The sequence below is a fragment of the Musa acuminata genome, chromosome BXJ1-6 (genome assembly GCF_036884655.1).
Source record: "Musa acuminata AAA Group cultivar baxijiao chromosome BXJ1-6, Cavendish_Baxijiao_AAA, whole genome shotgun sequence".
Lineage (NCBI taxonomy): Eukaryota > Viridiplantae > Streptophyta > Magnoliopsida > Zingiberales > Musaceae > Musa > Musa acuminata.
Window position 1 is genome coordinate 2,718,194 of NC_088332.1, and position 13,575 is coordinate 2,731,768.

Consider the following 13,575-nt stretch of genomic DNA (forward strand, 5'->3'; position numbering starts at 1 on the left):
TCGACACTCCTCGGTGTCGTGACCGGGCTGTCGGTGGAAACGACAGTATTTAGAGCGGTCCGCGAGTTCGCGCGGGCTCCTCATCGGGTGGGGGTCTTTGAGAAGGCCTTTCTCCTTAATGTGGAGAAATATTTCGGTCCGAGAGGAGTTCAGGCCCGGGGGAGGGGACCTAGGCACCGCCTCGTTGAGGCCGTCGGCCCTACGCCGGGAGGTAGCGGGCTGTTGTTGCTGGTGTTGAATCTCGGATTTTGATGATGAAGTCAATTGTCATTTGTTATCTAATCTATGTGTTGAGATAAGTGTGCATGATTAACTACGATGAGAATAAGACAAGCAGCAGGAGTTGCGCCGGAGTCAAGATCATGATCACGTTGGGAGTTCGAGAGTTCGACGGAAGTTCGGACGGTCGTCGGAGGTTCAGAGAGAACAGATCCGAGAAGTCCTGAAGCTTGCCAAGCGAAGCTCGTCGGAACTCGCCAAGTGGATCGTCGCAAAGTCCAGGAGTATGCCGGATATCCGCAGAAGGATCACCGAAGGTTATCGGTTGATCGACGGAAGTTGGCCGGAAACTCGCCGGAAGAAGCGATTGACGCATCGGAGCAAAGCTGCAGAAGTTGTCTTAGAGATATTCGTAGTTAGCACGATGATTAAGCATGAAAATGGGAGGTGATCTCATTAGCTTAATCTTGGGGCAATTGGGCCCCTGAAAAGATTCAAATTGGGACGAATGGAGTGAACCATTCGGACCCTGATTGCACCAGGAGGTGCAACCGCCCCAGCCAGGAGGTGCAACCGCCTGGGCTGTGGGGTTGAGAGGTGCAACCGCCCCAGCCAGGAGGTGCAACCGCCAGGGTTGCAAGGCTGGGAGGTGCAACCGCCCCAGCCAGGAGGTGCAACCGCCAGGGTTGCAAGGCTGGGAGGTGCAACCGCTCCAGCCAAGAGGTTGCACCGCCAGAGCTCAAGTTCCGAGCTCTGCCAGGCGATGCAACCACCGAGCTCAGTCTTCGAGCTCTGGCAGAGTGGTGCATCAGCCTGAGCTCAGTCTCGAGCTTTGCCAGGTGAAGCATTCACCAAGCTCAGTCTTCGAGCTCTGGCAGAATGGTGCATCAGCTTGAGCTCAGTTTGGAGCTCTGCCAAGTGATGCAACCACCAAGCTCAGATTTCGAGCTCTGCCAGGTGATGCAACCACCAAGCTCAGTCTTCGAGCTCTGCCAGGTGATGCAACCATCGAGCTCAGTCTTCGAGCTCTGGCAGAGAGAAGCAATCGGCAGAGCTCAGTCTTCGAGCTCTGCCAGGCGGTGCCACCTCTCCAGTCGAGAGGTGCAACCGCCTGATCCCAGAATTCTGGGATTTGATCGATTTGATCGTTTTGAGCTCGAATTTTGAATTGGGTTGGGGCCTATAAATACCCCACCCATTCAGCACTGAAAAGATAACAGACCCATACCGAAATTGTGATCTTTTCTGTGATTCTAAAGAGCTCAAAAGTGTTGTAAAGCCTTAAGTCTCCTCCTTCTGTTCTTCAAGTTTCCAATTGTAAAGTGAGGAGAGAAAGGTCTGTAAAGGTTGTCTCCTAAGCCTATCAAAAGGAGAGAAATTGTAAGAGGGAAGTTTGGCCTTCGCCCATTGAAGGAAGGCTCCTAGTTGACGTCGGCAACCTCATCGGTGGAGGAAGCCAAAAGTGGAGTAGGTCAAGGCTGACCGAACCACTCTAAATCTCTGGTTTGCGTTTAATTTCGAGTACTTTATCATTACTGCAAACCTCCCTCATCACTACTGCTCTCTGCGCTTTCACGAACAAGTTCTAAGAGCTGTTCTTCCAAATCTGCATTCAGACGTAACTTCATATCTTCATACATTACAGCTTACGTTTACGTTTGATTCTGCAGAACTGTTTTCCGCACTTTTACGAACGAGCTTCCTTGCAGTTTACGCTTACATTTTAATTCTATTAATAACTGCAATCTGTCCTCTACGATTTTAAGAACGAGTTTCAAACATTTAGACGTAAAACTGCATTCAGACGTAAATCGGCTTTCCTCGCTCAATCATCAGATTTCTGTTCACGTTTACGTCTTGATTTCAACTGCATACTGCCTTCTGTGAGTATACAAACGAGTTTCAAAGTTTAGACGTAAATCTGCGTCTAGACGTAAAACTGCGTTTAGACGTAAATCTGCGTTTAGACGTAAAACTGCGTTTGGACGTAAATCTACGTTTAGACGTAAAACTGCGTTTAGACGTAAAACTGCGTTTAGACGTAAATCTGCGTTTAGACGTAAATCTGCATTTAGACGTAAATCTGAGTTTAAACGCAAAACTGCGCTTAGACGCAAAACTGCGCTTAAACGCAATCTGCACTTAGACGTAAACTGCACTTAGATACAAACTGAGAATTTGCTTTTGCATCACAATAGTTTTTGAATGAAAGCAGTGTTTGGTTTTTAAATTATTATAAGATTTCCGCTGCACTAATTCACCCCCCCCCCCTCTTAGTGCTCTCGATCCTAACAATTGGTATCAGAGCAAGGTTAACTCTCTAAAGGATTAAAACCCAAGAGAGATGGCATACGCCGGAAACCAAGAGGGGCATTCGATTACACGTCCACCCATGTTCAGTGGAACGGACTACACTTACTGGAAGACCCGAATGAGGATCTTCCTTATTTCTATGGATTTTGAACTATGGAACCTTGTTGAAAATGGATTTTCAAAATCTTCTCTTCCAATGATCGATTGGAACGATTTGGAGAAGAAGGCTTTCGCTCTTAATGCAAAGGCTATGAATGCCTTATTTTGCGCACTAGATAAAAACGAATTTAATCGTGTTTCAACTTGCGAAACTGCTTTTGATATTTGGCACACACTTGAAGTGACCCACGAGGGCACAAGTAGAGTGAAAGAGTCAAAAATCAATTTGTTGCTACATTCTTTTGAACTTTTTCGAATGAAACCGAGTGAAACCATTGGCGACATGTTTACCCGTTTCACGGATGTCGTCAACGGTTTAAAAGGTCTCGGAAAGAGCTTTTCGGATTTTGAGCTTGTTAATAAGATACTAAGATCCCTTCCTAAGAGTTGGGATCCTAAAGTCACCGCCATTCAAGAGGCAAAAGATCTGCGAAATTTCCCTCTTGAAGAACTAATCGGGTCATTAATGACCTACGAAATGACATGCAAAGCTCATGATGAGCAAGAAGACATCCTTCCAAAGAACAGGAAGGATATGGCACTTAAAACTGCTGAATGCCACTTGAGAGAAAACTCAAGTGATGAGGACTGTGATGATGACCTGGCACTTTTGACAAGAAAGTTTAAAAAATTCTTCAGAAAAAACAAGTTTAAAAACGATGTGAAAAATAAACTTGAACCTAAGAAGGACCAAGTAATCTGCTATGAATGTAAGAAGCCGGGACATTACAAAAGTGATTGTCCCCAAGTCAAGAAAAGAACAACAAAGAAGAAGGCGCTCCAAGCAACATGGGATGATTCGAGCGCATCTGAGGAAGAAGAATCCAACACCGAGCAAGTTGCTCATTACGCATTTATGGCCATCGAAGAGGAGGTAACGGATTTATTAGATGCTGATTTATCTTTCGATGAATTATTAAATGCCTTCCATGATTTATTTGATGAATGCAAAGTTATAAATAGAAAATACAAGTTGCTAAAAAAGGTACATGATAATCTTACTTGTGAGTTTGATAAGTTAAAAATCGAACATCATGATAATTTAAATTCATGTATCAAATGTCATGATTTAGTAACTTTGCAAAAAGAAAACTTGCTACTTAAGGACACCTTGAAGAAATTCGAGGTTGGTAGCAAGTCATTAAACATGATCCTTACAAACAAGGGTCATGCTCCCAAAAGAAGTGGGATTGGATTTGTGAGGAGTCCTCACCGAAATCCAACTACCTTTGTAAGAGGCCCCATCTTACACGTTCAACACCAAACCAAGTGCAACTTTTGTTGCAAATCTGGACACAAGACACATTGTTGTCCATTCAAGAAAACAAGTCCAGACAAATTAGTTTGGGTTCCTAAAGGAACCATGATAAACTCTATGCAACATGATAGAAAATATAGATCTGTTTATGAGGCACCCAAAAGCAAATGGGTTCCTAAAGATCATCCGTTCCTATAAAAACATTAAAAGTCTAGGCCGGAGCAAGAAATAATGTTCTGCTCCTTAACTCTCAATGATCATAAACTAAGAATCAAAAAGGAACTCGCAACGCTTAAGTAACAAGTGGAAACTATGAAATCACAAATACGATACGATTAGAAACTTATGATATCCAAATTCACATACCCCCCCTGATCTTCAAAACCTGTTCATCTACGAATTAATTCTTCTAGAAACTAAACATGTCATGATCTTAAAAGGGACACCAAACAAACATTCGTATGCACGTTAAAAGATCTATCCTACAAAGAGCTTCTTCCTTAAATAAAAACTCATACGAAATCATGTAACAAAACATAAATTGCTCTGAAACTCTCCTCAAGGCAAATTCTCCCAAATCAAATCATCCTAAGTACTCACCTGCTGCAGGCGGTGGCACCTCTCCAGCTGGCGGTTGCACCTCCAGCCATCACGGGTTGCCAGAGGTTGCACCGCTCCAGCCAGAGGTGCAACCGCCAGCAGCTCTGCCCCTTTAAAATCACGCTAGGGCCGGCTGAGAAACCGACCCCAACTCACCCCCATTTCCTCTTCTACTCTTCCAAGTCTCCTCCATTCCCACTTCACTCCTCTAAGCCTTCCAAATACCTCCTATTTCGGAGCAAAACATCAAGAATCCTTCCTTCTCTTGAAGATTTCACAAAGGTACTCTCTAAGAAGCTCTTAAATTCTGTTTTGTTCTTCATTTACCTTAAGCTCATCATCATCCCTTTAAAACAGCAGTAGTAATGGGATCTAGAAGATCCTCAAGGGACAAAGGAAAGAGGAGAGTAGTAGAAGAATTTGATCTCACTCTTTTTAATTCCAAAAACCATGCTGAAAAATTTCTCTCCTTCGAACTAAGAAGCATCAATAAAGGAAAATACGTAGATCTGAATGAACTAAGAGATGTAGAGACTATCCATTGGTTTGCAAACCTTAATCTACTTCCCATTTTGCAGATCAACGAACCCATTTATCCTAGACTAGTTAGATTGTTTTATAACAACATGCAAAAAGATGATGAAGAAAGGATATCAACCTATCTTTTAGGACAACACATTTCAATCACTGATAGATTCATTTGTGATATGATAGGTATTCCCATGAAAAGCATAGGACTTTACTTCAAAGGATCATGGGATGAAAAAACTATTGAAACATCCTACGTTGAAGCCTTAGGAACAATCCTTGCCAATCCTAACGTAGAATCTATTCCTAAAAGTTGTGAACATCTAATGCCCTTTAACACTAAGATACTTCATCATATCATGACTAGTATAATTCTTCCTAAGCAATACCATCATGATGAAGTGAGTCAATTGGAATTAGGAATTATGTACCTAATTATGAAAGAACGTGACATTTGTCTTGGCTATCTGATCCAACAAAACATGTTGGAATTATCTACGAAAGATATGATGCTCCCATATGGTGGAATTATTACTAGAATAATGAAAGCTTACGACATTCAAATACCACCAGAAGAAGAAGTAATGAAATCAGATAGATGCAGCATAATAAACAAAAATCTACTTCACCGACTGAGATGTCACTATAGAAACGGTAACTGGGTTAGAATGCCTAGAAGAACTGATCCCCCTCAGCTTGAACCTGAACCAGAGCCGGAAACCCCAGTCTTTAGGAGTACCCACTCTCCTCCGATCTGTCCCCTTGAGGAAACACATCCGGTTGAGCAAACTCACACATCATCCATCGAAGATATCGGGATTCGGATGGACCGATTTGAGCAACGACAAGAACGGCTTGAACTTCGACAAGATCAAATCCTAACCGAGCTACAACAAATCCATCGACAATTTGACTCTTTATTTAGGCACTTTAATCTTCCACCTCATGAATAAGCTTGTATAAACATCTGATGTTTTTGATATGACATGCTGTAAACTCCTTATGTTATTCATGAAGGACTTTGTCTTTATGGTTACCTGATATGCTGTAAACATATGTTACCCTGATATGGTTATCTTTATCTATGTAAGCATATTTGCAAACATCTCTTGTTGTTTATCTCGTCTTTTTTACTGAAACTAAAAAGGTTTAAAAGCCTATGCCTTGAAAATATGAAGCAACATACCAATGTAAGTTGATAAGTCAGCAGGATGACATTGATATGGTAGCTATTGCTAATATGTTTGCTATCAGGCCATGTATCAAACAAAAATTTGCATCATACGAGCTGATATCTTACCATGTGATGCAATGCTACACTTGCTGAAATAAAAATCCTGCTATGCAATATGATATAATGCTGCACTTAAAATAATTGTGTTACTACATCAAAATTATTCGAATGCTATTACATGCCTTGACAACGCTTGTTCAAATAACATGTTGCAAATTATGTGACAAATATTTTTAACCAAATGCATGTAAGAAGTTCATTTTTCAGGTTGTATGCTAAAAATGGGATGTTCCCGTACACTCTTATGAAAACTCTTTGGAAAATGACTTTCCTTCGTCAAGCAAAATATATGTGTCATGACTTCCTTTATATGCTTGATAATGCTATCATGCTTTTTGTTGATGACAAAGGGGGAGAAAAATATGAATTGATAAACACTATGTCATAGCTGAACTGCCATAATCATATCTATGTCATAGTTGCAAATACTTGAGTGATGCTATAAACAATGTTATGCCATCCTTGCATCACCAAGAGATATGTGAACATGTACTATAGTTTGCATCATGTCTTGATTTGATATTGTAAAGAAAATGCAAACTTACTAGAAAATCTCAAATGTGAGCATCATGTAAAAAGTCCTTCCTTGCTTTATATGATTACATGATGAATGGTTACAAACACTATCATACAAACTTGATGATGTATGAAGAGATACATCATGATAGGCATCATGATGGGAGCATTGATAAGTTTAACTGATCTAACTTATCAATACGTCACTTGAATTCTTAGGTCTTGAATTCAAGATTGACTTATCTCAACTATGGCATATAGATAGGGGGAGTTGAGGACAACTCCTTTATCAATTGATTGTCATCATCAAAAAGGGGGAGATTGTTGAATCTCGGATTTTGATGATGAAGTCAATTGTCATTTGTTATCTAATCTATGTGTTGAGATAAGTGTGCAGGATTAACTACGATGAGAATAAGACAAGCAGCAGGAGTTGCGCCGGAGTCAAGATCATGATCACGTTGGGAGTTCGAGAGTTCGACGGAAGTTCGGACGGTCGTCGGAGGTTCAGAGAGAACAGATCCGAGAAGTCCTGAAGCTTGCCAAGCGAAGCTCGTCGGAACTCGCCAAGTGGATCGTCGCAAAGTCCAGGAGTATGCCGGATATCCGCAGAAGGATCACCGAAGGTTATCGGTTGATCGACGGAAGTTGGCCGGAAACTCGCCGGAAGAAGCGATTGACGCATCGGAGCAAAGCTGCAGAAGTTGTCTTAGAGATATTCGTAGTTAGCACGATGATTAAGCATGAAAATGGGAGGTGATCTCATTAGCTTAATCTTGGGGCAATTGGGCCCCTGAAAAGATTCAAACTGGGACGAATGGAGTGAACCATTCGGACCCTGATTGCACCAGGAGGTGCAACCGCCCCAGCCAGGAGGTGCAACCGCCTGGGCTGTGGGGTTGAGAGGTGCAACCGCCCCAGCCAGGAGGTGCAACCGCCAGGGTTGCAAGGCTGGGAGGTGCAACCGCCCCAGCCAGGAGGTGCAACCGCCAGGGTTGCAAGGCTGGGAGGTGCAACCGCTCCAGCCAAGAGGTTGCACCGCCAGAGCTCAAGTTCCGAGCTCTGCCAGGCGATGCAACCACCGAGCTCAGTCTTCGAGCTCTGGCAGAGTGGTGCATCAGCCTGAGCTCAGTCTCGAGCTTTGCCAGGTGAAGCATTCACCAAGCTCAGTCTTCGAGCTCTGGCAGAATGGTGCATCAGCTTGAGCTCAGTTTGGAGCTCTGCCAAGTGATGCAACCACCAAGCTCAGATTTCGAGCTCTGCCAGGTGATGCAACCACCAAGCTCAGTCTTCGAGCTCTGCCAGGTGATGCAACCATCGAGCTCAGTCTTCGAGCTCTGGCAGAGAGAAGCAATCGGCAGAGCTCAGTCTTCGAGCTCTGCCAGGCGGTGCCACCTCTCCAGTCGAGAGGTGCAACCGCCTGATCCCAGAATTCTGGGATTTGATCGATTTGATCGTTTTGAGCTCGAATTTTGAATTGGGTTGGGGCCTATAAATACCCCACCCATTCAGCACTGAAAAGATAACAGACCCATACCGAAATTGTGATCTTTTCTGTGATTCTAAAGAGCTCAAAAGTGTTGTAAAGCCTTAAGTCTCCTCCTTCTGTTCTTCAAGTTTCCAATTGTAAAGTGAGGAGAGAAAGGTCTGTAAAGGTTGTCTCCTAAGCCTATCAAAAGGAGAGAAATTGTAAGAGGGAAGTTTGGCCTTCGCCCATTGAAGGAAGGCTCCTAGTTGACGTCGGCAACCTCATCGGTGGAGGAAGCCAAAAGTGGAGTAGGTCAAGGCTGACCGAACCACTCTAAATCTCTGGTTTGCGTTTAATTTCGAGTACTTTATCATTACTGCAAACCTCCCTCATCACTACTGCTCTCTGCGCTTTCACGAACAAGTTCTAAGAGCTGTTCTTCCAAATCTGCATTCAGACGTAACTTCATATCTTCATACATTACAGCTTACGTTTACGTTTGATTCTGCAGAACTGTTTTCCGCGCTTTTACGAACGAGCTTCCTTGCAGTTTACGCTTACATTTTAATTCTATTAATAACTGCAATCTGTCCTCTACGATTTTAAGAACGAGTTTCAAACATTTAGACGTAAAACTGCATTCAGACGTAAATCGGCTTTCCTCGCTCAATCATCAGATTTCTGTTCACGTTTACGTCTTGATTTCAACTGCATACTGCCTTCTGTGAGTATACAAACGAGTTTCAAAGTTTAGACGTAAATCTGCGTCTAGACGTAAAACTGCGTTTAGACGTAAATCTGCGTTTAGACGTAAAACTGCGTTTGGACGTAAATCTACGTTTAGACGTAAAACTGCGTTTAGACGTAAAACTGCGTTTAGACGTAAATCTGCGTTTAGACGTAAATCTGCATTTAGACGTAAATCTGAGTTTAAACGCAAAACTGCGCTTAGACGCAAAACTGCGCTTAAACGCAATCTGCACTTAGACGTAAACTGCACTTAGATACAAACTGAGAATTTGCTTTTGCATCACAATAGTTTTTGAATGAAAGCAGTGTTTGGTTTTTAAATTATTATAAGATTTCCGCTGCACTAATTCACCCCCCCCCCTCTTAGTGCTCTCGATCCTAACAGCTGGGACTGCTCTGGCTTGACCCTCTTGCGCTCGTCGCGCCTCCCGACCATCCATGCTTCAGCAGCGATGAACTGGTTCGCGCGCTGCAACATTTCGGGTACCGAAGTGGGGGGTCGCTCCACCAGAGACCAAAAGAATCGGGTAGGGCGCAGGCCCATCATGAATGCCTGCATCATCAAAGAAGGGTGAGCATCAGACAGCCCGCGAATTTGTGTGGTGAAGCGGTTCACAAAGTGAGAAAGGGGCTCGTCCTCCCTCTGGTTGAGCCCGAGGAGCATTGCCACCGACGGCTTCGGCTTGGCGTGAGCCAGGAAGTTAAGCTCGAAGTCCCCGGCCAACTGGTCGAAAGAGGCGATGGTCACGGTCTTCAGATTGCTGTACCACGCTCGGGCTGGGCCTCGCAGGGTTGTCGGGAACGCCCTGCACATCAAGGCATCAGACGTCCCGTATAGCGCCATTTGGGCGCGGAAAGCGGCTACGTGGTCCTCCGGGTCGGTGGCGCCGTCGTAGGGATCCAATGAAGGGAGCCGAAAATGCGGCGGGATTGCTTGCTCTTGAATCTCGGGGGTGAAAGGGGACCCCTGGTGTTGCTTGGCCCCCGAGTCTCCCCTGGTCCGGCGAACCTCACGCTGCACCTCGTCCAGTCGGCGGCCTACGAGGCGTAGCTGGGCCCACAGGCCCTCCGTCGAGTCTGAAAGCGGGGCCACGGGCGTCGGGTGCGCCGCTGGATCCTCCGCTCCCGGGTTGGGTCGATTGGCCCGGAGGCGAAGCGGGAGACTCGGGAAGCGGCGCGGGGTTCTGGGCGGCGGACCGTTGCCGTGGTGGAGGTAGGGTTGAGTGTGAAAACGTCGGAGGAGAGACCAGCGGGGTGATGGTCTGCATCACTCCCGTAAGAGCCCGGACTTGGTGTGTGAGGTTGTAGAAGGCTTCAAGCGGCACGGGGGACGGGCCACCGGGATTGGCGATGGGCGGCGACAGACCAGGGTCGTTGAACAATCGCCAATAGCGCTCCGAGATCGCAGCGGGGCGCTCGTCCCAAACCCCCTCTTGTTGGGGATGTTCTTCCGTTGCGTCGGTCGTGTGCGGCCTGACGGCTGGGGGTTCGTCGGAGTGAGCCTGTTGATCGCTTGACATTCGGACCGGCCCTCCTTCTAGCGCCATTATGTTAGGGTAAACACCTTTTTCTTAGTCGTGACCCGGGGGGTCGTCTCGGCTCGTTCGGGGGTCCGAATGGCGGGGATCTCCCTGGGGCGTTGCTCGTTTCTGCCAAGGCGGTCGGGTGCGGCTTCGGACCCGAGGCGACGCTGCGACTTCCTCCGGGCGGGGATTCTGCGTGTCCGGACGGGGGCCTCGGCTCGGTACCTTCACAAAGGTCGGGTCGGGATGCTCCACCCGACCCCTCCGACGATCAAGTTAGAGAGTGACGTGGAGGTCGTTTTTCTTCCAGGAGGTAGCCCCCCTTTCTCCTTCTGGCTCGGGGGTGTTTATAGGGGGACTCGGCATTACCGGGCGCGCCATCCCGTCAGTCGGGGCCGTACCTCTGATAGCGTCCGACATCGCCGAGGACGTTGCGTAGGGGACCGGGGAATCGCAGGGTATGGGCGAGCTTCAACCGTTACCTACTTCGGTCTTGTCCTACTGTGTTGAGTCAACTGAGGGGGCTGTGGGCTCAGCGAAGCTGACGTCCGGACGCAGACCGTCACCCTCATTGCTCTTCCTGGGGCGCCGCACCTGTCCACGTGCGGGGGACGTTGTTAGGAGTGGGGTCTGCCATTTTTTGCCATATCATATCTTACTCTGCATTTCCTGAAGGTTCAATCAACCAGCGGATTTGACATCTTCCGGTGGGCATGCAGAAACACGGAGATAGAAAGTGTTCTCAAGTTTTGACCAGTTGGTCTCAGCTCTAGAAGAGCTGATGGGGTTCGGTCGAAGCTGATGCAGTGTGACCCACCTTCCTAAATGGTAGTCTTGCTGATGTTCCTGTCTACAGAAAGAAACACAATCATACCAAATCCAAAAGAAATCTAAGCTAACCCAAATTATGACTAGCTCTACTCCAAATCAGCATGCTTTCGACATCAAAATCTAGTCCATGTTGTTTGGTTGGCCAGTATCTGATCCAGCTTCCGGATGCTTAGACCTCGAAGCCAGTGGGGATGTAGATCCAGGTGGAGCCATCGATTGTCGTTCCCGTTCGGCTTGGGCCTACAAGAACATGAAGGAATTTGATAATGGATTCTCGGGGATACTCTCAGTCTCCGAATCCAAGGCAAGACTCATAAGGTTTGCGGGCCATGTTCCAATGACAGTGACACGATCCTACTCCAAATGTAAACAGAACAAAAGGCAGCGGTTAGCATCGGTCTCCCATGTCAAGGTTCTCAATGGAGTAGTTAAGACTGGATTCTTCCCATGCCGCCCACCGGAAGATGAGAAGGAAATTGAGTGGCCTTCCCCTGGTTTTGGCATAAGAAAATGGAACACAGGAGAGCTGAATTGTTTCTAGTACAAGTCAAGGATGATTAGGTGATGTACTTGGACTGGTTTTGCTGCTATTATTCTAACATAAAGTTACTCAGGTAAATTGCCATCACATGGGCGAAAGAGCGAGATGCACTTGGACTCCATTATAATGCTTGATGAGCTACTATAAGTATGGCTGGTGAATGCATCTACTACGGATGTGAAGAGTTGGGTCGAGGAAGCGTGCTTACCGAGTCGGAGGAATAACCCGAGAGGCACGAAAGCCGGCGGAAATGGAGATCCCGGTGATCAACCTTGGAGAGCTGGAGGGAGAGAAGAGAAGCAAAACCATGTCGCTCCTCCATGATGCGTGCCAGAAGTGGGGCTTCTTCTGGGTACGTTGTGAGCATCTTTATCTCTGCAAGCATTGGTATTCGTGTTTGGTTACTCTGATGAGTCCGGCATGGCAGCTCGAGAACCATGGGATCGAGGATGGAGTGATGGAGGAGGTGAAGCAGCTGGTGAAGCAGCACTACGAGGAGAGCATGAGGGAGAGCTTCTACGAGTCGGGGCTGGCACAGGGACTGCGACGTGGAACTAAAGCCTCGGATGTGGACTGGGAGACCAGCTTCTTCTACCGCCATCGCCCGGATTCCAACATCAATGATCTCCCCGAACTGGTTCGGTGAGTTCTCTTTCATGGAGTATAACCACGTAGAGCAACCCCAAGCTGACGCCGCAGCATGCTCGTGCAGTGACGCTATGAAGCAATACGTCGAACAGGTGGTGAAGCTGGCCGAGAAGCTCGCGGAGCTTCTGAGCGAGAATCTCGGGCTGGCGAACACCTACCTGAAGAACGCATTCGCCGATCCTTTCGTGGGGACGAAGGTGGCAATGTACCCCAAATGCTCCAACCCGGAGCTCGTCATGGGGCTCCGCGGCCACACCGACGCCGGTGGGATCATCCTGCTGCTGCAGGACGACACGGTCCCCGGCCTGGAGTTCCTCAAGGACGGCGAGTGGGTGGCGGTGCCGCCGGCGCAGTGTCACCGCATCTTCGTGAACCTCGGCGATCAGGTCGAGGTCGTGAGCAATGGCGTCTACAAGAGCATCAGGCACCGGGTGCTCGCTGACGGGACCGGAAGCCGGCTGTCGATCGCCACGTTCTACAACCCGGGGGCCGACGCCATCATTTCCCCGGCGGCCGAGCTGGTGTACCCGAGTCGCTACCGCTTCCAAGACTACCTGGATTACTACACCAAGACCAAGTTCTCGGACAAAGCGTCGAGGTTTCAGAACATGAAGCAGACGCTCGTGTGAGCCACTCATGCCTGTAGCAGCTGACGGAAGAGGAATTTGTACCGGTCAATCCACGCTTGTGCTTCAATCCAAATAAACATCGATCGCCATCTCTTCTTTAGCTGCCCGGCACTGTCAGAGTCGACAGAATCATACCGACCACCGAGTATAAACATCAACGTCGTGCATCAGCCAGAAAACTGGGCATTTTTATTGTCATTAAATTTTATATAAAATAATTTTAATTAAATCAAGAAAAACATTTAAACTATAAATATCGACAAGGATGCCATGATATTAACAGTTCAAGAACTCGGAC

At 46.8% G+C, this 13,575-nt stretch overlaps 1 protein-coding gene across 1 annotated transcript; it reads left to right on the top strand.

Moving 5' to 3' along the window:
* Positions 1 to 12,155: 12,155 nt before the first annotated feature.
* On the top strand, positions 12,156 to 13,377 carry LOC103986610 (1-aminocyclopropane-1-carboxylate oxidase 1). The gene is made up of 3 exons (XM_009404647.3): positions 12,156 to 12,352; positions 12,428 to 12,642; positions 12,713 to 13,377. The coding sequence occupies exons 1-3, from the start codon at positions 12,251 to 12,253 to the stop codon at positions 13,275 to 13,277; spliced, it is 882 nt and encodes a 293-aa protein (XP_009402922.2). The 5' UTR covers positions 12,156 to 12,250; the 3' UTR covers positions 13,278 to 13,377.
* Positions 13,378 to 13,575: the final 198 nt, after the last annotated feature.

What these genes read in the sequence shown, in the direction of transcription:
- LOC103986610 (XM_009404647.3), top strand. Translation starts at nt 12,251, where the DNA reads ATGGAGATCCCGGTGATCAACCTTGGAGAGCTGGAGGGAGAGAAGAGA. An exon ending in AGAAGTGGGGCTTCTTCTGG is followed by an intron (nt 12,353 to 12,427) that starts GTACGTTGTGAG and finishes CCGGCATGGCAG; the next exon opens with CTCGAGAACCATGGGATCGA. An exon ending in GATCTCCCCGAACTGGTTCG is followed by an intron (nt 12,643 to 12,712) that starts GTGAGTTCTCTT and finishes ATGCTCGTGCAG; the next exon opens with TGACGCTATGAAGCAATACG.